Below are 23901 nucleotides of genomic sequence, written 5' to 3'. Positions count from 1 at the left end.
AGTTGGAAGCGTTTTACTCATATATATATATATATATATATATATATATATATATATATATATATATATATATATATATATATATATATATTCAACTTGCAATTTGTTTACGTAAACCCGAAAACGACCGATTTTTGCTGTATTCGACGGTTATTTCCTGTAAAAAAGATATTTATCTTAGTAAGTAAACATTTATTTCCCTTAACACAAGACCTGGGCTCTGTGTCAATGTGAATGATCCCACCTGTTACCATAACACAAACATTACCATGTGTGCATTTATTTTTTATTTTTTTTTTTTTGTCGTTCCAAACATTCACTATCTCCCTATCTGCATCGAATTTTGTCTTTGAATGTTGTAGTTGGCTTCGAATTCACCATTACTTTATGCAACAATTCAAGTTTTTCCCATATGTATGACTGCATCGCTAGACACATGATCGTAAACTGTTAATATTAGTGGTATGTGGCATGAATAGGAAGTAGGCGGGGTTTTCTGTGACGTCATTGTTTGATCCAGGAAGTCCCGCCCACTTCGTTCCAGTTAGCCAATCAGCTTATTGGTCTGCATGCTTATGTCTTATTTGCTGTTCTTGAGTTGATGTGAGTTGTGCGTAAAATGTGTAGTATTTTGTTATATATTATCCTCATATATAATGGTTTAGTGTATCTATATATATATATATATATATATATATATATATATATATATATATATATATATATATATATTGTGTCGTAAAGTTTGACTGTTATATTGCATCCTTATGTGTAGTAGATTCATAAGTGTAAGTCCAGATTCAGATATTAAGTGTATTTCTCTTTAATGGATCTTAGCAAGGTACCTTGATAATACAATGCATCTCAGTAGTAACTTGTATTGCTCATAACTTTGTTTGATGAACTTTTAAGTTGGCATTGAAGTAGTTATTGAATGTAATTAAAGAATTTGAAGTAAAAGAAAAAAAAAAAGATTGAGGAAGACAAATTACGTCATTGATTTAATGCCACAGTCCACTCTCAATAATTCATTAGACATCTTGACAGACTCGACCAGATCTAATCTACCAGTCTACCCAATCAGCTCCTCACCCAACCCTAATTCCACCTGTTATTATTATCGTGTAATTAGTCTAATTAAGCCCTGCCCACGGAGATGTCTCCCTGACGTATTCACTAATTCACCCAATTATCCCCCAACCAGTCTGACGTTTTATTGGTGGAAGACACGACGACCTAGTTGTTCCGGTCTTATGGTAATTCATTCTCTGGACGACGATACGAGATTATTACACTTGAGTGAGACCTAACCTTTTTTTTTTGGGGGGGGGGAACTTTTATTTTCTACGTCTTGGGATTTGCTGCCTCTCTCTCTCTCTCTCTCTCTCTCTCTCTCTCTCTCTCTCTCTCTCTCTCTCTCTCTCTCTCCCCCCGTTTAGCTGTCAAGTCTCACTCCTCTGGCCCAGGTAGCTGGCTGTCCATATTTTCTTTTTTTTCCCCTCCCCCTCCTTCACCGTATCCACCCTTGGTCTGCTGGCTCCCACCATGTCAGCCTAGGTACCCTGGCCCTTAGGTATGGTAAACTACGTAAACAGTTTAACATTTTTTTCGACAATGTAAATTTGTCACTTTGACCCCAAAAACCTTTCGAATCTATCCTCCGGTAGGATTGTAGATCTAATTCCATTGACCCGTTTTGATGTAGACTTTTGAGGACTCGTGACGTGACCTGTTTTGAAATAGATTTTGTGACCTGGTGTGAAATAGATCGGGTCACTAAGAGGGGAGGGAGGAGGGTGGGTTTGAGGGTGACCCGTCTTGGATATGGTTGGTGTGTGTGGGCCTGTCTTAACCTGTACTGACCTGTGACCTCTTGACCTTTCGCCACAGGAGTACAGTGTGCAGCTGACCTTCAGAGAGGAATGGGAGGATGAGCGGCTCGTCTTTGATGACCATGGAGGTGTGTGTCTCAACTATCCACCCGTCACTATCCCCATTCACCATCCAGTGTCACTATCCACCGTCACTATCCCCACTCACCATCCCGTTTCACACTCCACCGTCACTTCTTCCATCCTCTTTCACGGTCCTGTTTCATAGTCTTTCCTCACCATCCCATGCCACTATCCTAATGTCACTGTACTCACCATCCTTTGATGACCATACTGTTTTGCTGTCGTAAACATTTATCCTATATCGTCTTCTTTAATCACCATTTTTACTGTCACCATTCATGTCACTATCCTTATTCACCATCCTTAATGTCATCTGCAATGTCACTTACCCATCTTCACTATCACCGACCCTTAGTGTCATCATCTGTAATGTTACTGTCGTATGTGACAGTAATCACTGTCACCATCCTGTGTCACCATTCGTATCACCATACTCAGTTTATCTCATCCCTTACCCGTCACAGTCGTCACTATCACCATCCCATGTCACCATCATAGTTGTCACCATCTTTTGTCTTCATCCCATGTCACTATTCTTACCACCGATATCGTCATCTTTCCATTTCACCATCCCATTCTACCTTCCTTGGCATCATCATCTCATGTCACCATTCTTAGTGTCACCATCCCATGTCAACATTATTTGCCATCTCCGTTCTGTCACCACTGTCATCTTCACCATCCCACCAGATTCTTATCGTCACCATTCTCATTGTGACTTCCCTGTGTGACCAGGTACTTAACCATCACTATGCTCACCATTTGCACCATCGTTCATTCTGTAACAGTTCCCACCATTCACCATTCTCACCATCCTTCCTGCCGTCATTACCACAATCCATGATCACCATCAGAAGTGCCTGTCACCATTCTTACCTTCCAAGCTTACAGTCCTCATTATAATCGTCTTATCATCCATAGTCACCATTTTCATTGTAAGCATCTCAATTCGCCATCATTAGTCACCATTTTCATTGTAAGCATCTCATCTCACCATTAATGGTCACCATTTTCATCATAAGCATCTCCTCTCACCATTATTGGTCACCAGTCTCACTGTAACTGGTCACCATTCTCATCATCACCATCTGTGCTCACCATCCCACTACCCTGTGCCATCACTATGCTAACACAATATAGTGTAGGAACCGTTTAACAACTCTGTATGTAAAATGTATTTCATGTTTCACTTTTCAAGAGACAGGAAAAATGTTGTATTTACTTTCCAGAGATGCGTCAGGTATTGCATTTACTTTCCTGAGACAAGTAAAGATGTTGATTCACGTGTCTTATCTTGCTTGTTGTTTTCTAAGGAAGGTGAGCCATGTTTGATCAACTCAAAGTGTTTCATCCTTTTCTTGCACATTCAACAACAACCTTCTTTTTTCCCAATGGAACTCTCATTGTCTTGTTTAACTTATAACTCCTCTCTCATGTATTTACTTATTTATTGTTTTAGTTATATCTTTTCTTTTATCTTTTCTTATTATTTAGCCTTCTACCCAGGCTCAGTATCTTCATAAATATTTTCAACAGTCTTGAGGATCTAAAGGCCTCACTCTCTGACCTTTGACCCTGACCCTGGTGTTCAGGCCGCCCTGCCCCGTTTCATTCCTCTGTGTCAACACTGGAGCCGCCCTTCACTGGAGTCTATTTCATGGGCCCAAACTACACTGTTGTTACAGGCCAGGGCTCCTCTCAACCCAAGGTGCTGGGCAGGGCCTTCCTCAACACCTGCTTTTGGTCCCACACACACACACACACACACACACACACACACACACACACACACACACACTCCACATTTCACCCAGCTGTTTATCCTACCTCGGGGCTGGACGATGAAGTGGGTACCAGGTATATGCTAGGATATGTATGAGTGTAAGTGTGTGTGTGTGTGTGTGTGTAGGAATAAAGATATGGTACCATATTCAAGTTTAAGAAAGTGGGGCAGGGGGAGCAAAACACTCTCCTCCTAACACAATTCATAATAATCACACACTCACACACATACACACACACACAGAAAGTACTAGTAAGTAATTGTACACCGTAATGAAAGGTTAGAAGTCGCCATAGAAGAGAAGAGACTTAAGTTTCAACTCCATGATATCCTTCAAATTTCCAGACCAGTTGGATGGTGACAGTGAACAGTTTGTAGCTACACTCTCCAGTGTTACTTCACCTCTTGCAGTGAAATCACTTTCGGCAAGCACCTGACATTCGCCTCATGTGACCCTAACTAGGTCTCCACAAGTAGATGGTCCTGACCTTCACAACAGAAGGTCCTCTTGCTTCCAGACAACCCCTAATTGGTGTCCTTACTTGATCCCTAAGGGTGTTTACCATCATTGACTTGGTGGCCATGCCCTTACGACAATATTGGTATGGCTGACCCAACTGGCTTATAAGTACCCATGTGGCTACTAACACAATCAGGCTCTTGGACACCAAGGAAATGTCCATCTTGTGACTCCTGGTTCATCATCCTTCTCAGGCCTTGTCACCCATGCCTTCCTTTGGCAGGAGCCTCGTATGCCACTTTGCAGGAGCTCTTTATAATATTGTTAGTGCCCATCTCCTGCAGTAGTCACAACTACAGGACTTACTCCTGAAACACAAAACTTTGGCAGCCATCCACTACCTCAAGACCATTGTGATGCCTCCTCCCTTCTTCAGCGGCTCAGTGAGCCCAGGCATTCCTGAAACTCTTCTAGGACTCCTTTTTCAGTACCCCTAGGACCTCCTACATCAGCGCCACACATATATGAATATTAAACTCTCCTCAGTCCACCTATCTTATGGCAAGCACTTGCACCAGCCCCATAGGATGCATGCTTGTCACCCACAAAACATCATGGAAACTCTACCTACCCCATCTCACCTTACTTCAACTGCCTCTCCCACTTACCTAATCCTGCAGCACTTATAGTAGCTTGCTCTAAGTTACATCAGTTTTCTGTTAAAGTGTAATTACCTATCTCAGTCCATCACTACTACAAATAAAGCAGTTAGATACTTGAGAATGCCCATTAAACTGATAACTCCCCTAAGTAGCTATGAGAGATAGGTGGATGTGGTTCACACACTGTAGTTCTAGATGATAAACTGCCATTCTCGACTCAACCACATCTAGGCTTGTCGTCATTATCCTGCCTTCCCCACTGCCCCGCTGAATCCCATGTTCACCTTTCTACCCTCAGCTCTTTGTAGGTCCAAGTGTCATTAGCCTTATAGGATGTCATAACCAACCTGGTAACCCAGTACCCCTCTACATTCTGCAACCACCACTGCAAATCACCTGGATGCTTTTGACATGGACTGACCTGGATCCACTCTCCTATTCTCTGCTTCTCACCAGTATTAGACAGACACCTGAAAGCTGCCCAGTTGTTCAGAAAGAAAAACAGAAAAGTAGCATGGAGGCATTTTTTAGTTTCACTTCACAAACTCCTTGCCTAACTGACAGTGACCTGACTTGTTGAAATCACTGTCATGTCCACCATTAGTTACAAAGTCTCTTGTCATCATCTAATCCAGCACCTGACATTAACCTCATGTAACCCCACTAAAACTCCATAAGAGTCTGGCTTGGTCCTTCACAAAAGAAAGTCCACCTGTATTTAAACCCCCAACAATAGATGTCCTTCCTTAATTCCCAAAGGGACCCACCCTCGTTGACTTGACTTTTAACTTAATGGCGATGTTCACACAGTTAATGCTACTACAGTATTTTATCATGGTTAACCTTACTGGCATGTTCATAAATATCCTTGTGGTAGCAAAATCAGTCAGTCAAGCAGTCCACTGGCTTCTGGTTAACAAGGCACCAAACACCTTAAAATGTCCAAAGTGTGTCTCATAGCTCATCACCTTTGTCAGCAGCTTTATATTGTTCTTGCTCATGTACCCTCCAGCAGGAGTTCCTTGATCCATTTTCATAGCCCATCCCTTGCAGCAGCCTCAACTATTTGACCTTTGGTTGCTTCCCCACCTACTGCAGTATGAAATACTAAACTTTGGTAACTGCAAAATAGCTCAGGCCCTCAGGAATGCCTCCTCCCCTCTAGAAAACCTCTGTAAGATAGGCGTCCATGTCATGCTCCCACAGGACTCGTGCATCAGTATCTCTTGGTCACTGTCATACAGTGCTATCACTGTGGGACACCTGCCTCACTCCCTTCTCCTGCACCAGTGTCATGGGAACCTTGCCTCCCCAATTTTTCTATATCACTTCACCTTCTTGATTAATCCTCCACCAATTGCAGTAGTTCATCCAGAGCTACATAGCCTCTTGGCTTCTCCAATAATCCAGTGTTGTGTATAACCATTGTTTCCATACCCCTTTCTTAGTCCATCACTACTACTGGCAGAGAAAGTAGACATTTAAGAATCTCCACTAGAAGTTCTTAGAAGGCTGCAAACATTGAGCTGCTAGAAACCATAGAAAACGAACTAAGCAAGAAATATTCTAGAAAAGATGTAAAGGAGTTCATTCGTTTATTGTATCAGCATCATGGATGAATGGAATAAGTAAGAAATGAAATTGTGAATGTTGACAGTTTACAAAAGTTGAAAGATTTTATATTGTAGAGAAAGTTCAGGTGATGGGGACTCATGAGGGAATTCCCTCCCTCTGCAGTAAAAATAGGTAAATACACAACCCTTTGGCACCAACATCTGTATATTCATATCTCTTCGATGCACTCTTTACCCTCATTCCTTCCCACCTCCTCCGACATACTCACTTTTGTTTCTTTTCCTTGCCTTTTGAGCCATGTGTTCTGGGGCCATCCAATCCAGCTGGCTATGTGATCCTTCCATCTCACATAACTAGTTCTGGTCCTCTGCTTTGTACTACAAACTGTTGCCCCGTTCTCTTCGCTCTGAAAAACAAATGTTTCATGTTTACCCGCATTCACTTTCAGCATTCTTTCATTGCTTTCAAACCGCTCCAGAGCTATTCACCAGTGAATACAACCCATTTCCCACTTCCTGACCTGCTTTAGATGAAGGGTAGTATTCATTAACTCATAAAAGTTTACTCTCCACTTAACATTTTACAAGTAATAGTCAACTTTACACTTAATAATTTGCAGGTGATAGTCAGCTTTACACTTAACACCAAATGATCCGACTTTCCTTCTACTTAATCACTTTTAATTATACCTACACTATTCTTCTACAGCTTTTATCATCTTGTTTTTCATTGTTTATTGTTATACTATTATTGGGCATTTTATATATCCATACTACTACTGTCAACCAGCTGGATTTCAGATAAAATTCCTACACTAGGGAATGTTTGTAAATGGTGTTGGCAGAATCAGTTTTTGCTGATTGAAAATTTTTGGAAATAAAATAAACAAAACTAAAGCTTTAAAGTTAGTCACAAAATATTGCTTTTTTTTTTTTTTTTAGATTACAGACCTCTTTTCACATTCATATTCACATTCCTTTTTCTGAAATTGGTTACAAATGCAATTTATTCATCTGGGATTAAAGATCTCTCCTGTCAAGTGTGATTTTCCAGTTGACCCATTCCTTTAACCCCCCAGGTCGGATAAAATATCTAACCTTGACGGAGACGAACAAGGTGTGGATGCCTGACCTGTTCTTCAAGAACGAGAAGCTGGGTCACTTCCATGACATCATCCTGCCTAATGTGTACCTGCGCATCTATCCCAATGGTGGTGTTCTCTACAGCATCAGGTAGGATAGTCAAGTGGGCTGGGAAACCCTCTCTCTCCACCACCACCCATCACAACCACAATCCCTTACCCATTGATTAGTATTGCATCCCTTAATTAGTTTATTTTTATACATCAGGCTTTCTGATTACACCACATTTGCAAGTAATACAGTGGCCTGTAATCATCCTAATGATTGTACATACCCTGTTTATTGATAGCACATTTCTGTCTTCTTTACATACCATTTTGACAAGGCAGACCCCCCATCTTTTTGTTAATCATGTATTTTCTCTGCCTTAGTAACATAACATCTTTGTAGTGTTATATTTATTTGTGCTAATAGCTAGTATTGTAACAGTTTTCAGTGATAAACACACTCTTTCCCTGAAAAGCAGTCTGTGTACACTTCTTTACTAATTATATCCTTTTACAGTATTAGAGACATGTTTATCAGTAATATTCCATTTATTTATCAGGTATATGCCCCTAGCTTACCAATGATACACGTATTAAGTATTGATGTACTACTTGTTTACTATTGTTACATCCTCTGTTTACCTGTTTGTTTGTGTTTCACCTCTGTGTACTGGTCATACTTTTCTGATTACTATTGGTCCACTGCACTATCTTTTCCTAAGCCCCATCACTTATTAGTGATGCACTCCATGTTTATCAGTATCTTTTTCTGTTTGGTGGTCATACAGCTCAATTACAGATCATGTTTCTCATGAATACCAGATATTCACTTGTATTTTTTCTGTCAAGGATACAGTCTCATGATGTCTGATAACTCTATCCCTTTCATTATCTGGTTATACACTCCATATTGATAGACATTATCTACATCCCCTTTTTATGAGGACTACACACTGTTGATTGTACTGCCTCAATGTTAAGGTCACGCAACCTGTTTTACCTTTGAATATGTCTCTCCACTGAAGTCATGTCCCCCTGTCTTTTCTTCCATTGCTTTTCACATGCCTTCTAAGCTATAGGCATTTATTTTAGCCCACAAACTTCTTTGTGTTAACTGTGAACTCAAAGGAGTTTCATCCTCTTTTCTGATTTTGACATTTAGTTTCTTTGCTTTCCCACTCTTTGGTTTGTTTGCTCTTTCTCACTATGTATGTACTGTACTGTTGTTTAGATTTTGCCTTAGGATTCTGTTTTATCTTCATTACCCTTCCTCATTTGTCCTAAGCTCCACCTCTTAAAAATTCATCATTTTTGACATTAACCTTTTTTTTTTTCTTTTCATTTTTTGCTTGCATTTGTGTAAAGAATTGTTATGATTTTTGTAATATTTGAATTTTCTCGGTTTGCTTATTCTCTGATGTTTTGTGCATGTTTGCTTTTCTTCTGGTAGATATTTCTATGCTTGAAATTATCCTTGTTGGTTTCCTGTTTTACTTGTTTTTGTGTTTTGTGTTTACCCCTTGATATAATCAGTAGCATCACAGCAATGCCCTTATATTATTTTGTCCTAGGTTATATGTAGATTGCCTTACCATGTCACCCTAACTCTTGTATAACTTTACCCCTACGTTTTACTCCTTGACCAATGAGAAATCCATTTTAGTGCCTGCTTCCAGTGTAAGGACCACTGAGCTTTCTTTGGTTTTATTGTGTGATATTGGCCATAGTTACCCCTGTGCTGCTTTTCATTGTTGTGCACTTTACATTTTACCCCTCTGTTTGATATTGCCCATCAGATGTATTACAAAATGGTACTATGCACCTCAAGGTATAGTATGTATTATTGAACTAGAAAAGAATATCCATTCTCAAACTGGAAGAGAATTCCCACTCACAAACTAGAACAGAATCCCACTCACAAACTAGAAGAGTTTTTCCATTCACAATTAGGAGATAATTCCCATATACAAAATAGAAGAGAATTCCTGTTCATGAACTAAAAGAGAATTCCTATTCAAGGCCTAAAAGAGGATTCTTATCCACAAAAGAAACTTCTGATATCTGCCATTGGCCAAGTCTGACGTGCAAGTAGAGAAATGCTCAGTTAAGAAGCTTTATTTGATCAGAAATTTTTATTAACTCAATAAGCTTTACTTCATCAAAAATCAGATTGTAATCAAGAATCTGTATTAAACTAAGAAAATTATCTAACATTTTCAATATTCCTCATGTCAGATATAGTAGAATTCACTAGATTTTTTTTTCAAGTGCATTCAAAGCATTCATTAGAAAGAATTGATTCGATTTCAGATGGGACCATCACTCATGCTGACCAACAGATTTTCTAGATCATAATGAATTCATTATTTACTTAAGAGAAGCTTCTGTTACACCTTTTTTCTTGTTTTACAGAATGAGATCCATTTAGGCACTGTTAAAACATGAGCACTCCTTTTCACTTCCCTGATTCAGTGCATCTCTGTGTGTGTATTGTTGTTCATAGTATCTTAGAACATTTTACATATACTGTAGTGCCCTAACCTTATGTGTACATACATATGTACACACCCCTCCTTTTGCCAATTGTCCCCTCATCAACAATTCTGAAAGGAAAGGATTAACAGCTGGGTTGCCTCTCAACCAGCTGCCCTTTCTAGGAAGCTGGTGGATTGCACTGCTAAACGATGGCTCTTGGAGTGTGTGTGTGTGTGTGTGTGTGTGTGTGTGTGTGTGTGTGTGTGTGTGTGTGCAAATATCTATGTCTGATTATGTAATTGCTTAATGGAGAAGAACCTGTAAACTTATGGAACCCTCTCTCTTGACCTTTCTTTTCTTTTGCTCGGTTTTTTAGATTTTTCACATAGCATGTTCCTCCAGTTTACTTCCCTGTCACTGTTGGAATATATCTTGACATCATTTATGGTTCTTCTCATCCTAATTTTCTTGTTTCCTCTAGTTGTGTGGTTTCTCTTGGTTTCAAAGAGCTGCTTTGTATCAACCTTCTGTCATTCATTGCACTCTATATTTCTTATAAGTCAAGAGCTGTTATCTTCCCCCTTAGCTGAGCCCACTTACTTTAGATACAGTATTTGTTGCTCACCCTTAACTCAAGTAAACCTATGTGCTCCCTCAAGCAATGTGACAAAACTGCCAGTACATACAACAATTTGGTTGCAGTTGACATTAAAAAGTTTTGTAACTACCCTGTCCATATTAGTGAATATATTTTGCACGTGACCAGTGTACCTACAAAGAGACTGATTTCAGCTTTCCTGATATGCATTTTTGATGTCAGCCCTTATGCCTTCATCAAAAAAATCCAATGATTTATTCCTGGTTAGTTGATAGTCTTAATCTGGCTTATTTGACTGTCACATCATTATTGCTTATGCATCTGAATTACATTAACTGTTTATCCAGTCAGTATTCCAGCCTATCTAGGTCTTGTTTTAGGTTTCACAGTCACATTTAAAATACTTTTACTTCTCTCATAAATTTAGTATCACCTACAAACATAGTTAAATATCATTTGAGTCCCACTGGCAAATGATTTGATTTGATCAGGAACAGAAGTGACCCAAACCCTGCAGACACCACTGAATAGATTTAATCATGTTGTAAAGGCTCCTCTTTCATGCACTCTCTGTTCTCTCCCTTACCAGTAAATGATTTATCATCAAAAATATCTTCTTGATGATAATAGTTTGATATAGTCCCTTTCACAAACATTCTTGCAATTTATCTCCTGGAGAATTTTAGTCATGATAAAGGCTCTGATGATTTTGTTTTTTCCCTCGTCACAAAATATTTAGCTGGGTTGATTTTCATCAGCCATTATCTGACAAAAGGTGGAGCTTCTGTGAAACTCTTTGTGTAAGTTTTCATAGTCCTTTACTCTCCAAACTTCTCTGTTTTTATATAATCCACAAACATATTTACCATAGGTATGATTTTATTCTTAATGATAGATTATTTACAAATATCATTAACAAAAAGTGATCCCAAGGCCTTTTTTTATGCCTGATGCATTTTTTGAGGGACAGTGTCACATGCTTTCCAGCTATTCAAGAGCACGTAATCCACCCATCCCTCTCCTTTGTCTAGGTTGTTGCTCACACTGTCATAGATGTTTAAGAGGTTTGTTGTGCATCGCCTTTTTCCTCAGAACCAGTGCTGTTTTTATACTTAAGTTATTATTTCCCAAAGTATCACCCATTCATTTTCTAGTTATCTGTAGTGTCTTCTGGATCTTACTTATTAGAAAAACCAATCTGTAGTTCAGAGAATCTTCTATTTCTCCTTTCCTAAGAATAATTGAGTTATCCCTCTTCTGTCAATCTTTTAACATTCCATGGTCTTTAACATGTTTCTTCACACTTCATGGGAACATGAAATGGTACTTCATTTATGCTTTAGATAGATGAAGACTTAAATTATCATACTTATGTCGCATAGAAGGATCTCAGAATTTTCTTTGGGTTATCCCTGTTGCATCTTACCAGCACAAGGGTAATGTGTCTACTGTTGTGAATACACTCTGAAATTTAGCAATTAGCTCCTTGCATATTTCCTCTTTTTCAGTGACCATTCCCTCAGGGTCTTCCATAATGATTACTTGTTAATTGATAACCCACGCCCGATAAATTAGTCATAACAGTTTTGGATTAACTTTTGCCTTGCCCACAATGCTTCTTTCATTTTACTGTACTAATTTTTTGCTTGCATACACCTCTCTAAAGGCATCAGGATGGTGTGTGTGTGTGTGTGTGTGCCTGTGTGTCTGTCTGTGTGTATTTGTGTGTGTGTGTGTATTTTATGTTTATAAGTAGGTATGTGTGCATGTATTCTGATTTTTTTCACCTGCACCCACATTCATTGGCTCTTCTTAGAAATATTTGTTCATATATTGATACCTAAAGTATATGAACACATGTAATAGAAAAGATGCATGTCTATTGGATATGTCTTAATGAGTGTATTAAGTTTAAATAATCTTTTACTAGTATATAATTTAATTGGATGCATATTCTTATATAATCATTAATTATTGCAGTATTATTCATGATTTTAATTTTCATCACCAGAATATAGGAATGTACAAAGAAAAACAGGCAGTTGCATTCTTGATACCTCAGTACTCTCTGCCAAGTTATCAATACATTGCATTACCAGTTTACTTGATACTGTTGCAGTAATGTTTCCACAGCTGATATATGTTTTTGTTGAAGGTTATTTTCTTGTTAATTTGCATCTCCCTCCCAGGTATTTTTCTCCCGTTAACCTGCGTCCCAGTCTGAACCTTGGTCTTCATATTCTTTCAACTTTGCCTTGCAGAATTTCTTTGACCCTTTCCTGTCCAATGAACCTCCAACTCTATCCCTTGGATCGACAAACATGCGAACTGCTTTTAGCTAGCTGTAAGTATTGCCATCGGTGTGGAATGACACAGATTTGGTGGAACTGCAAGATGGGTTTACTTTCTCAGCATTGTAACTGGAAAATAAACCTCCTTTGCAATTGAATCTAGATTACTGGAGCCTTTGTCCAGTGAATGTGCAAAGTACTGACACCGATGAAAGCAAAATAAATAAAATAAATAATGAAAAAAAAAAATTGTCCCATAAGATCTTCCTCGGAGTTTGAGGGCAATTGGAGGCTTAAACTGGTTAAAGAGAATTTATTTCCCTGGGATTGTATGAAATTCTCTATGAAAGACCTTCGCACATTCACCAAGCTCGTAATAGCTGTAGAAATTGGGTCGTATCTGTAGGGTATTAATATTTAAACATCTTCTTTTCCAGAATTTCATTAACGCTCTCATGTCCAATGAATCTACAACTATATCCTCTAGACACTCAAACATGTGAGCTTCTTTTGGCGAGTTGTAAGTATCGGGTGAGAAAGGTTACCATCTGTGGCGTGCCCTGAATCTGGCTGCTGTTGCTGCTGTCACCTGCTAAATGAATGTTGGCACCCCTGCTGTGGTCACCATCACCATCTCTGTCTTGCACTAGGGCCGCTCAGTCATAGCTGCCTTCATCTGGACGTATGATGTTGGTGTGGGACCTCCCACAGGCAACGACTGAGTGGTCCAGGGCTCATGCTTGGAGAAGTGTTTGGGCTGGGAGAGTTAGATATAAGTAGGGATTTCTCATGAATTGAGTTCAGTTTATTGAGTAATATTTGACCAAAGTTTATAGGTATCATAGCTCAGGCACTTCCGAAACTCATCTCAACAATAGGGCTACGAAAGACTTGTCGAACTGCATAGTGTTTTCACTCATACTTATGCTTTTTTTTTTTACTTATCAATGATATTCTGACTTGAAATTTTTATTTTTTTCATTTCTTTATTCACTATAACAATGAAACTTTTTTAGTGGAATATTTCTCCACTTTGATTGTTTGCATTGATGATATCATAAATGACAGAGTTTGAATATGAACTTTTAGCCAACCAATTACAAACTGCCTAATGCTGTTTCAGTCAAATTCATAACAAATAACCGTTACAGTACTTTATATTATTTTCTATAGGTTGAAAACAAAAAATAGAGAATCATTTAACTGTTACGTTTGAAAGAATACAGAGTGTTGTCTTTCTCACATCAGAAAACCCCTGATTTCATACTTTTCAGATACTACCAAGATAGTACTGTAATTTATATTACTTTTTAAAGTTTTAAAATCATTAATATTTCATGTTGTGGTGTCAGATTTGGCTGCACAAAGCATTCACTCTCATTTTATAGTAATGTGATTAACAGTTTACCATGTTTACACTGGTAGTATCATCATCAAAAAACTGTTTGATTTTGTAATGCAGTAGTGCAGGTATGGTACAGCATAGAATTATCTTCATACCTACCATCACTGTATTTTTCTGCTTCCTTGAATTTGTGGTTTTACATGACCCTGAACAATATTACTCCAGACAAATAATGTTCCTCATGCTAGAGATTTCATATATTGTGTATGTCAAACTGTGTTAATCAGAGTCTTTCGTGGCCTATCTTTGTTATTCTCTGTTGTTTGCCATCTTCCATATTCCTCTCTTGTCATCTTCTTATACCTTTCATCCAAACTTGTCTGTTTCCTTTATCATAAATTGACCTTTCTTACCATTTTGCACCTCTTCCATCCTCATAATTTCAGCATCATTGCTTCAAAGCATTCTAATCCTCATCATATAAATCTTTGAAATTATTATATTATTTTTTCCTTTTTTCCTGTCCATATCTTTTCCTCTCCTATTTTCCCTCTTTTTTCCATCTACCCTCTCTCATATATTTCTCTCATTTCTTTTCTGTGTAATCTTTCTCTTTGTTCACTTTTTCCTAAATTTCCCCTCATTCTTCCTGTATACCCTTCTTTTCACCTCCCCTCTCCCTGGCTGATACGTCATTTTTTCATCATTGTTATTCTGTTGTAATTATATATTATTTTATCACCCCATTCTATTACTTTTGTTCACCTTTTTCAACTCATTATCTAAATCATACAATAGATGAAGAGTGCTCTAGAGATTTTAAAAGAAAACAGCATCCATTATAACAGAAATCTTCAACACCTTAACAGTAGCATCTCAAGGCCCTGTAGTACTGTCATTACAAATTTATTGTATTTCCTCCTTTTTTTGATGGTGTTGTTATGTCACCATCACAGTTCTAACTCTAACTAGCAAGAACTGTCTCTACTAGATGTCAGAAATCATTTTCATCAGCTTATCAAAATCACAGCAGTATTACAACAGCATTGCTCCTGCTTCCTCCATATTTGTCACAGCTGTCATCAACAGAAACTGCCATCATTGAACAGCACTATAACCTGTGCACTGCCTCCATACAACGAACAGCACAACCACCATCACTACCACAATAGTCTTGAGCACTGCTTTCACAACCATTGGCACCATCACCATAACTACTGCTTCAACCATTGCCTCTGTTACTAACACCATCCCCATCACCACCTCTGTCAACATTATCATCACTTTTTCCACTCATATCACCATCACCACCTCGACTGCCACCACTTTCATTACAGTTGTAGGAACTGGTACCACTATTATAGCCATAGGTTCCACCAACATATATACACTGTCATCATGTTATTCTGCCTCTCTCTTGTTATTGCAAACTGCCATGTATGAAATGTATTCCTTGTTCATTTGTTGTATTTATGTGTTCCATGCTATCTCATAACCTGCCCTTGCCAGGCATTGTGTGAAACTGAGACTTAGAGTTTCAAATGTCGTAGAAGCCTTTAATTACCGTCTGTTTGTAGTCTTATTCCTCCTTGCTATTACACATAGTCCCTAGAAATTATGTGATGTAGACCTCAAATTCCTTTCTGTTTCATGTTTACTTGTCAATTAATCCTGTGGTCAACTTTACAACCTCTTGCCAAACTTCATAACCCAACAAAGTGAATCTACAATTTACTGAACTTCCTAATAACACCCTTCTTGACCATTTGAAAACCCATTCTGCCACCACATTATACAATTCCATGGCTCAGCATTCAGCATTACACTTCATTATACAACTCGCCTAAAATCAAATATCCTGCTATTGTATACCTCAGAGTACCCTGAGCTACCCAGCATTCTACCGCAAGGTCTCAACTACCTATCTCAGAATCTCAAAACCTAATCTGAATCCTACAGATATCACATCACCCACATACTAACATCATAGCTCTTAGAAAGCAACACACACTTCCAGCAACCCAAAACCTTCAGTAGGGCTACAGGACAACACATACCAGTGTTACAGCAACAGTCTTATGCCTCAGAACTCTCCACAGTAAGCAACACCCTAACAAATAGCACAGTACGACAACTCACAAATCCAAACCATAGCACAGTCCCACATCATGCCACAACATTTCCAGACCACTTCAGTCCAGTCTCCACAACTGTACATACCCTATATCTGCTTTCATACCATTATATGCATTCATTCCATACACCACATTCCTAAAACCACCATTTCACTTCCATAACCACCACCTCACTTCTGGTACCACTTCCACACACTCAGAAACACCATCACACTGCCAGAGCCTCAATACACTCCCAGAATCACTGCCACACTCCCAGCACCACTTCCACATACCCAGAACCATTTCCACACACCCAGAGTCAGCATAATACACCCAGAACCATTGCCACATACACACCCAGAACCACCACCGCTTCCCAGAACATCCATCACCAACCACCTAGTACCACCACTGCTCTCCTAGAACCACTTCCAGTCATCCAGAACAATTGCAACTCGCCAAGAGCCCCCATCATCCACCTTGAACCACCATCACAGGTTTAGAACCACCACCACACATCCAAAAAGAAAAAAAAAATCACTCCAGAATTATTGCCACAGTCCCAGAACCACTGCCACACTCTCAGATTAACCATCACAATTCCAGAACCTTCACTACCACACTAAAAGAACCTCCCTCAGCACACTACCAGAACCACCATCATCCACATAACCACACACCTAGAACAACTGCCACACAACTAGAACCACTGCCAATAACTCAAATCAACTGCCACACATCTAGAACCACCACCATACTCCCAGAGCCACCATTGCACTCTCAGAGCCACCTTCATCATACTCCCAGAACCATCACCACATTCCCAGAGCCAACCTCGCCTCAACCCCAGAACCACCAAAGCACACCCAGTATCTCTGCCTTTCCCAGGACCTGTGTCATCACCCTCAGAATCACTACCGTACTCCCAGAACCTCCAGCACCACGCACTTAGAACCCTCATCATAACAGGCACAGAACCTCCATCACACACCAGAACCCCCATCACCACACACCCAGGATCACGACCACACACCCAGAATATTCAGCACACCTAAGTTCATGATCACATGCCTAGAACTTTCAGCATGATAAAAATGAAACCACATAGCCAGGACTTTCAACATATTCAGAACCATGACCACACATGAGCAGGATAGAGTGAATAGGAATGCTGTGGTATACAGGGGTGGACATAATGTCAATGGACTGAGGGCATGTGAATTGACTGTGGAAAACCATGGAAAGGTCAGCGTTGCCTGGTTTGTGGATAGAGAACTGTGGTTTCTTTGCATTACATATGACAATTAGTGAATAGATGTGAGCAATGCGCCCTTTCTTCATCTGTTGCTGGCACTACCTCCCTTCCCATACAGTACAAGTAGGTAATTGCACACAATTTCAGAGGCTTTCACAAGCTCCTCTTTACCAGTCCCTTCATCTCATCCTTGCTCGTGGTTACTTTACCAAAGTCCCTTTGTCTCATCCATGCCAGTGGTTACTTTACCAAAGTCCCTTCATCTCATCCTTACCATTGGTTTCTTTAGTACTAATAAGTTTAAGATCTCATCTTGGCTTTTATTCATCACTCTGAAGCCTCTAAATCTCTTTCCTCAACCCTATATGCCTCGCATCCACAGCCATGAATCCCATAACCTCACTCCATGAACCACATACCATAGCCAACTACTAACACTCAATTCTAATCATTCAGCTTCATGTAACAAACCTCTTCCTCATCTTGCCAACCCTTATCCTCTCCTTCAAACCCCAGAGCCCCTGTTTCTTTCTTTTCAGCCTCAGGTACTCATCTTCCATCCTCGCCCACAAAATCAACCCCCCTAACCTGCTCCTAACTCCTAAACCATACCTTCTTACCCTTACATAGCCACCTGTTTTAGCTTCTGAACCTCTGTTTAAACCCCCCAGGAGAACCTCATTTATCAATCCCATCAACCCTGCCAACCTCAGCTGCTAATTGACAATCCACAGGCTCCTCCTTCCATCTTGTCCTCATTGTACTCTCTTTCTCCTCGTCCCCCACATTGCTTCATGCACACCATGCTAACCCTCCCAACCCCTCCCCCAACCCCAGTGATAAATGCAGATGATTACAGACTTGTTTCTTCTTTTGTAGTGAAATCGTAATCCTTTTCCCTTGGCCTCTTTACCATGGCTAGGTCCCTCCCCCCCTCCATTGCCTCCCATTTTCTGAGCTCATTCAAGTCCTCTCCCGCAATCTTGGTCTGAATTCATGTCACCTGGTACTCTTCTTCACCCATAAAACAGCCCCTCCTCACCTATGGTAGCCTTCATTCTCCCTTTGAAAGTCTCTTTTTACCCCTTCATTGCCTTTTTCTTTTTTTACACCATGGTAGCATCTGTTAGTAACCTTCTTTATCCCCATAGTAGCCTCCTTAGTCCCTCAGCAGTCTTTCCTCTCTGGTAACCACTATTCATCCACTGCATTGTGGACTAGACCCATTGTGCTACTGTGAGGCCTAAGAGTTCCATATCTTAAAGGGTGCCAGAAACTGCCAAACTACTACAGTACAGTAATCTTGGGAATGTAGTTGCCCTTCACCGCTGCTAGTCATAGGCCTAATGTAAACTCCAACAAGAGGCTTAATTATATTCTTTATCTATTGCTAAATAGATAAAGAATCACTGGTCAAGGAATATAAAAGGTTTTGTGGTCTCTAAACTAGGCTCAAAAGGTCTAGTTATTAGAGGAAACTGAAGCCTTATTGCTCTTACTTAAGGCTCAAAATCCTTGGTAAAGGTGGATGAGTCTCTTGCAGCCCCCTTTACTGTGGGCTTAGAATACCTCACTACACACTATAGATCAAATGGTACCTGTTCAGGAAGATTGAATCCTAAGCTCCTCTTATCTTAGACTTAAAGTTCCCTGCCATAGGACGATATTTTTCCTAATTAGTTTTTGCAGATTAAGTATTCCCCGTTCTCCTCTGATGATAATATTTTGTTGATTTGATTTTCTTTATGTATAACGTTCTTGGTCCTAGAGTTCAATTACGTAAGGATAACACAGTTTGAAAAGCAGCTTTATTCTCTGGGAATCCCCCACCCATCGTTACTCTGATTGGCCCAATTAAATTCATTTTGAATTTTTCTTTTATTGTCGGCTGATAACTGTTAGTAAGCACCGTAAATCTGAGTAATCCAAAAAACAAAAGAACAAGAACCTATCATTGCATTTCTGAAAGCAATACATTGTGAATATATGGTGATTTTTACAGACCATGGTAGTGTTGCCATTGTTAACAAGATGTGTTGCCTTTTAGTTATTTGTCATTATGATTATATGGCCACTGTATGGTTCTTCCATGCAGCCAGTGGTTAGTGATAAGAGTTTCATTTAGGGAATGGGATTTTTTTTGTTTTTATGTGTTAAAGGGCAAGAAATTGCTGAGAATATAAAATTTTTGCTTCGGTGTCAGAAATGTTCTGGGGTTGTTAACAAATTTTCAGTGTGTCTACTTCAAAACGCTGTTAGTCCTAACATTAGAAATATGTTGTTTGGTCACCATTGCAGCAGCAGTAACATAACTTGAATGGTGAGTGAACATATGTTATACTCATCTTTTAGGCCAGACCTACCTCCTACAAAAGCATATTTTCGGAACTAAAAGGGTTGGAAAATGGATGAAATTGAGAAGGATGATTTAATTCTGATGCCTACAGTGGTCACTCTGAACCCTGCCAAGGTGCACAGACTTCTCGAACAAGGATATGAACAGTAGATACTTGACTTAGGTTTCTAGATTAGGCCTTTCTGATGCCACACTGCCCCAAGATCAGTGCATATATACATATATATTTATCAAAAAAGGGGGTGATTGTGTTGTTGATTGGTTGGTAAGGATATTCAGCATATGTATGGACTGTGGTGAAGTGCCTAAGGATTGGCGGAATGCATTCATAAAGCCATTGTACAAAGGCAAAGGGGATAAAGGTGAGTGTTCAAACCATAGAGGCATGGGTTTGTTGAGTATTCCTGGGAAATTACATGGATGGGTATAGACTGAGAGAATGAAGGCATGTACAGAGCATCAAATTGGGGATGAACAGTGCGGTTTCAGAAGTGGTAGAGGATATGTAGATCAGGTGTTTGCTTTGAAGAATGCTTGTGAGAAATACTTAGAAAAACAGATAGATTTGTTTGTAGCATTTATGCATCTGGAGAAGACAAATGATAGGGTTGATAGAGATGCTTTGTGGAAGGTTTTCAGAGTATATGGTGTGGGAGGTAAATTGCTAGAAGCAGTGAAAAGTTTTTACCAAGGATGTAAGGCATGTGTACGAGTAGGAAGAGAGGAGAGTGATTGGTTCCCAGCAAGTGTCGGGCTTCGGCATGGATGTGTGATGTCCCCATGGTTGTTTAATTTGTTTATGGATGGAGTGGTTTAGGAGGTAAATGCAAGAATTTTGGAGAGAGGGGCAAGTATGCAGTCTGTTGTGGATGAGAGGGCTTGGGAAGTGAATCAGTTGTTGTTCACTGATGATACAGCCCAAGTGGCTGATTCATGTGAGAAACTGCAGAGGTTGATGACTGAGTTTGGAAAAGTGTATGAAGTTGAGAGTGAATGTAAATAAGAGTGAGGTTATTAAGTTTAGAAGGGTTGAGGGATAAGTTGATTGGGAAGTAAGTTTGAATGGAGGAAGATAGGAGGAAGTGAAGTGTTTTTGATATCTAGGAGTGAATTTAGCAGCAAATGGAACTATGGAAATGGAAGTGAGTCACAGGGTAGGGAGGGGGTGAAGGTTCTGGAAGTGATGAAGAATGTGTGGAAGGAGGGAATGATATCTCGGAGAGCAAAAATGGGTATGTTTGAAGGAATAGTAGTTCCAGTAATATTATATGCTGTGAGGCATGGGCTATAGATAGGGTTATATGGAGGAGGGTGGATGTGTTGGAAATGAAATGTTTGAGGTCAATATGTGGTGTGAGGTGGTTTGATTAAGTAATGAAAGGGTACAAGAGATGTGTGGGAATAAAGAGAATGTGGTTGAGAGAGCAGAAGAGGGTGGTTGGAAATGGTTTGGTCACATGGAGAGACTGAGAAACGGTTGACGAAGAGGATATATGTGTCAGAGGTGGAGGGAACAAGGAGAAGCGGGAGACCAAATTGGAGGTGGAAAGATGGAGTGAAAAAGGTTTTGAGCAATCGGGGCCTGAACATACAGGAGGGTGAGAGGCATGCAAGGAATAGAGTAAATTGGAACAATGTGGTATACTGGAGTTGACGTGCTGTCAGTGGACTGAACCAGGGCATGTGAAGTGTCTGTGGTAAACCATGGAAAGGTCTGTGCAGCCTGGATGTGGGTGGAAAGCTGTGGTTTTGGTGCATTACACATGATGAGTGGGGACAAATGTGGCATTTTTTTTCTGACATTACCCTTTTAAGGGCGATCATGGCCTAGCAGCAGCACTCCCACCTGCCACACAGGGGTCCCAGGTTCGAGCTTGGCTGTTGGAGGTTTATATGTTTTATGAAAGTGCACATTCATATGCACTTTGTTCGTATTCATATACCTCCATGTTGTACAGTTAGGTTCTGTAAAATGCTATCTACTGGTTGTGTGAGCCTGATGGGATTTGACCAGTGTAGACCTCGTTGCTTATCGATGTGAGATGAAGGGTATTCAGTTACATAGTATTCAAATAATCATTTCCCCATTAGCAGCAATCATAGCTTAGCAGTAACACTCCCACCTACCAGTCAGGGGTCCCTGGTTTGAGTGTGGCTGTTGGGGGTTTGTATGTTCTGTGAAAGTGCGAGTTCATATGCACTTTGTATATATATATATATATATATATTCTTTCTTTTAAACAATTCGCCATTTCCCGCGTTAGCGAGGTAGCGTTAAGAACAGAGGACTGGGCCTTTTTTGGAATATCCTCACCTGGCCCCCCTCTGTTCCTTCTTTTGGAAAATGAAAAAAAAAACAAGAGGGGAGGATTTCCAGCCCCCCACTCCCTCCCCTTTTAGTCGCCTTCTACGACACGCAGGGAATATGTGGGAAGTATATATATATATATATATATATATATATATATATATATATATATATATATATATATATATTTTTTTTTTTTTGCTTTGTCGCTGTCTCCCGCGTTTGCGAGGTAGCGCAAGGAAACAGACGAAAGAAATGGCCCAACCCACCCCCATACACATGTATATACATACGTCCACACATGCAAATATAAATACCTACACAGCCTTCCATGGTTTACCCCAGACGCTTCACATGCCCTGATTCAATCCACTGACAGCACGTCAACCCCGGTATACCACATCGATCCAATTCACTCTATTCCTTGCCCTCCTTTCACCCTCCTGCATGTTAGGGCCCCGATCACACAAAATCTTTTTCACTCCATCTTTCCACCTCCAATTTGGTCTCCCACTTCTCCTCGTTCCCTCCACCTCCGACACATATATCCTCTTGGTCAATCTTTCCTCACTCATTCTCTCCATGTGCTCAAACCATTTCAAAACACCCTCTTCTGCTCTCTCAACCACGCTCTTTTTATTTCCACACATCTCTCTTATCCTTACGTTACTTACTCGATCAAACCACCTCACACCACACATTATCCTCAAACATCTCATTTCCAGCACATCCATCCTCCTGCGCACAACTCTATCCATAGCCCACGCCTCGCAACCATACAACATTGTTGGAACCACTATTCCTTCAAACATACCCATTTGTGCTTTCTGAGATAATGTTCTCGACTTCCACACATTCTTCAAGGCTCCCAGGATTTTCTCCCCCTCCCCTGCCCTGTGATCCACTTCCGCTTCCATGGTTCCATCCGCTGCCAGATCCACTCCCAGATATCTAAAACACTTTACTTCCTCCAGTTTTTCTCCATTCAAACTTACCTCCCAATTGACTTGACCCTCAACCCTACTGTACCTAATAACCTTGCTCTTATTCACATTTACTCTTAACTTTCTTCTTTCACACATGTTACCAAACTCAGTCACCAGCTTCTGCAGTTTCTCACATGAATCAGCCACCAGCGCTGTATCATCAGCAAACAACAACTGACTCACTTCCCAAGCTCTCTCATCCACAACAGACTTCATACTTGCCCCTCTTTCCAAAACTCTTGCATTTACCTCCCTAACAACCCCATCCATAAACAAATTAAACAACCATAGAGACATCACACACCCCTGCCGCAAACCTACATTCACTGAGAAGCAATCACTTTCCTCTCTTCCTACACGTACACATGCCTTACATCCTCGATAAAAACTTTTCACTGCTTCTAACAACTTGCCTCTCACATAATATATTCTTAATACCTTTGACAGAGCATCTCTATCAACTCTATCATAAGCCTTCTCCAGATCCATAACTGCTACATACAAATCCATTTGTTTTTCTAAGTATTTCTCACATACATTCTTCAAAGCAAACACCTGATCCACACATCCTCTACCACTTCTGAAACCACACTGCTCTTCCCCAAT

General features: G+C 40.0%; 1 protein-coding gene and 1 pseudogene across 5 annotated transcripts in view; one reads left to right on the top strand and one right to left on the bottom strand.

Moving 5' to 3' along the window:
• The window catches only part of LOC139749646 (uncharacterized), a 4467-nt pseudogene extending 4029 nt beyond the window's left edge, over positions 1 to 438 (bottom strand).
• LOC139749411 (glutamate-gated chloride channel-like) overlaps positions 1 to 23901 on the top strand; it is a 245800-nt gene that overhangs the window by 185099 nt on the left and 36800 nt on the right. For 3 of the 5 annotated variants that reach the window (XM_071663246.1, XM_071663243.1, XM_071663244.1), the window contains exons 4-6: positions 1891 to 1960; positions 7514 to 7667; positions 12899 to 12981. In XM_071663246.1, the coding sequence (XP_071519347.1) occupies positions 1891 to 1960; positions 7514 to 7667; positions 12899 to 12981 (307 nt within the window). Of the gene's footprint in view, positions 1 to 1890; positions 1961 to 7513; positions 7668 to 12898; positions 12982 to 13365; positions 13449 to 23901 lie in introns of all 5 variants that reach the window. The other 2 variants (XM_071663247.1, XM_071663245.1) reach the window with 1 other exon arrangement.

The sequence above is a fragment of the Panulirus ornatus genome, chromosome 7 (genome assembly GCF_036320965.1).
Source record: "Panulirus ornatus isolate Po-2019 chromosome 7, ASM3632096v1, whole genome shotgun sequence".
NCBI lineage: Eukaryota > Metazoa > Arthropoda > Malacostraca > Decapoda > Palinuridae > Panulirus > Panulirus ornatus.
The sequence above is the reverse complement of the archived record's forward strand: the minus strand, read 5'-3'. Positions and strand labels throughout refer to the sequence as shown.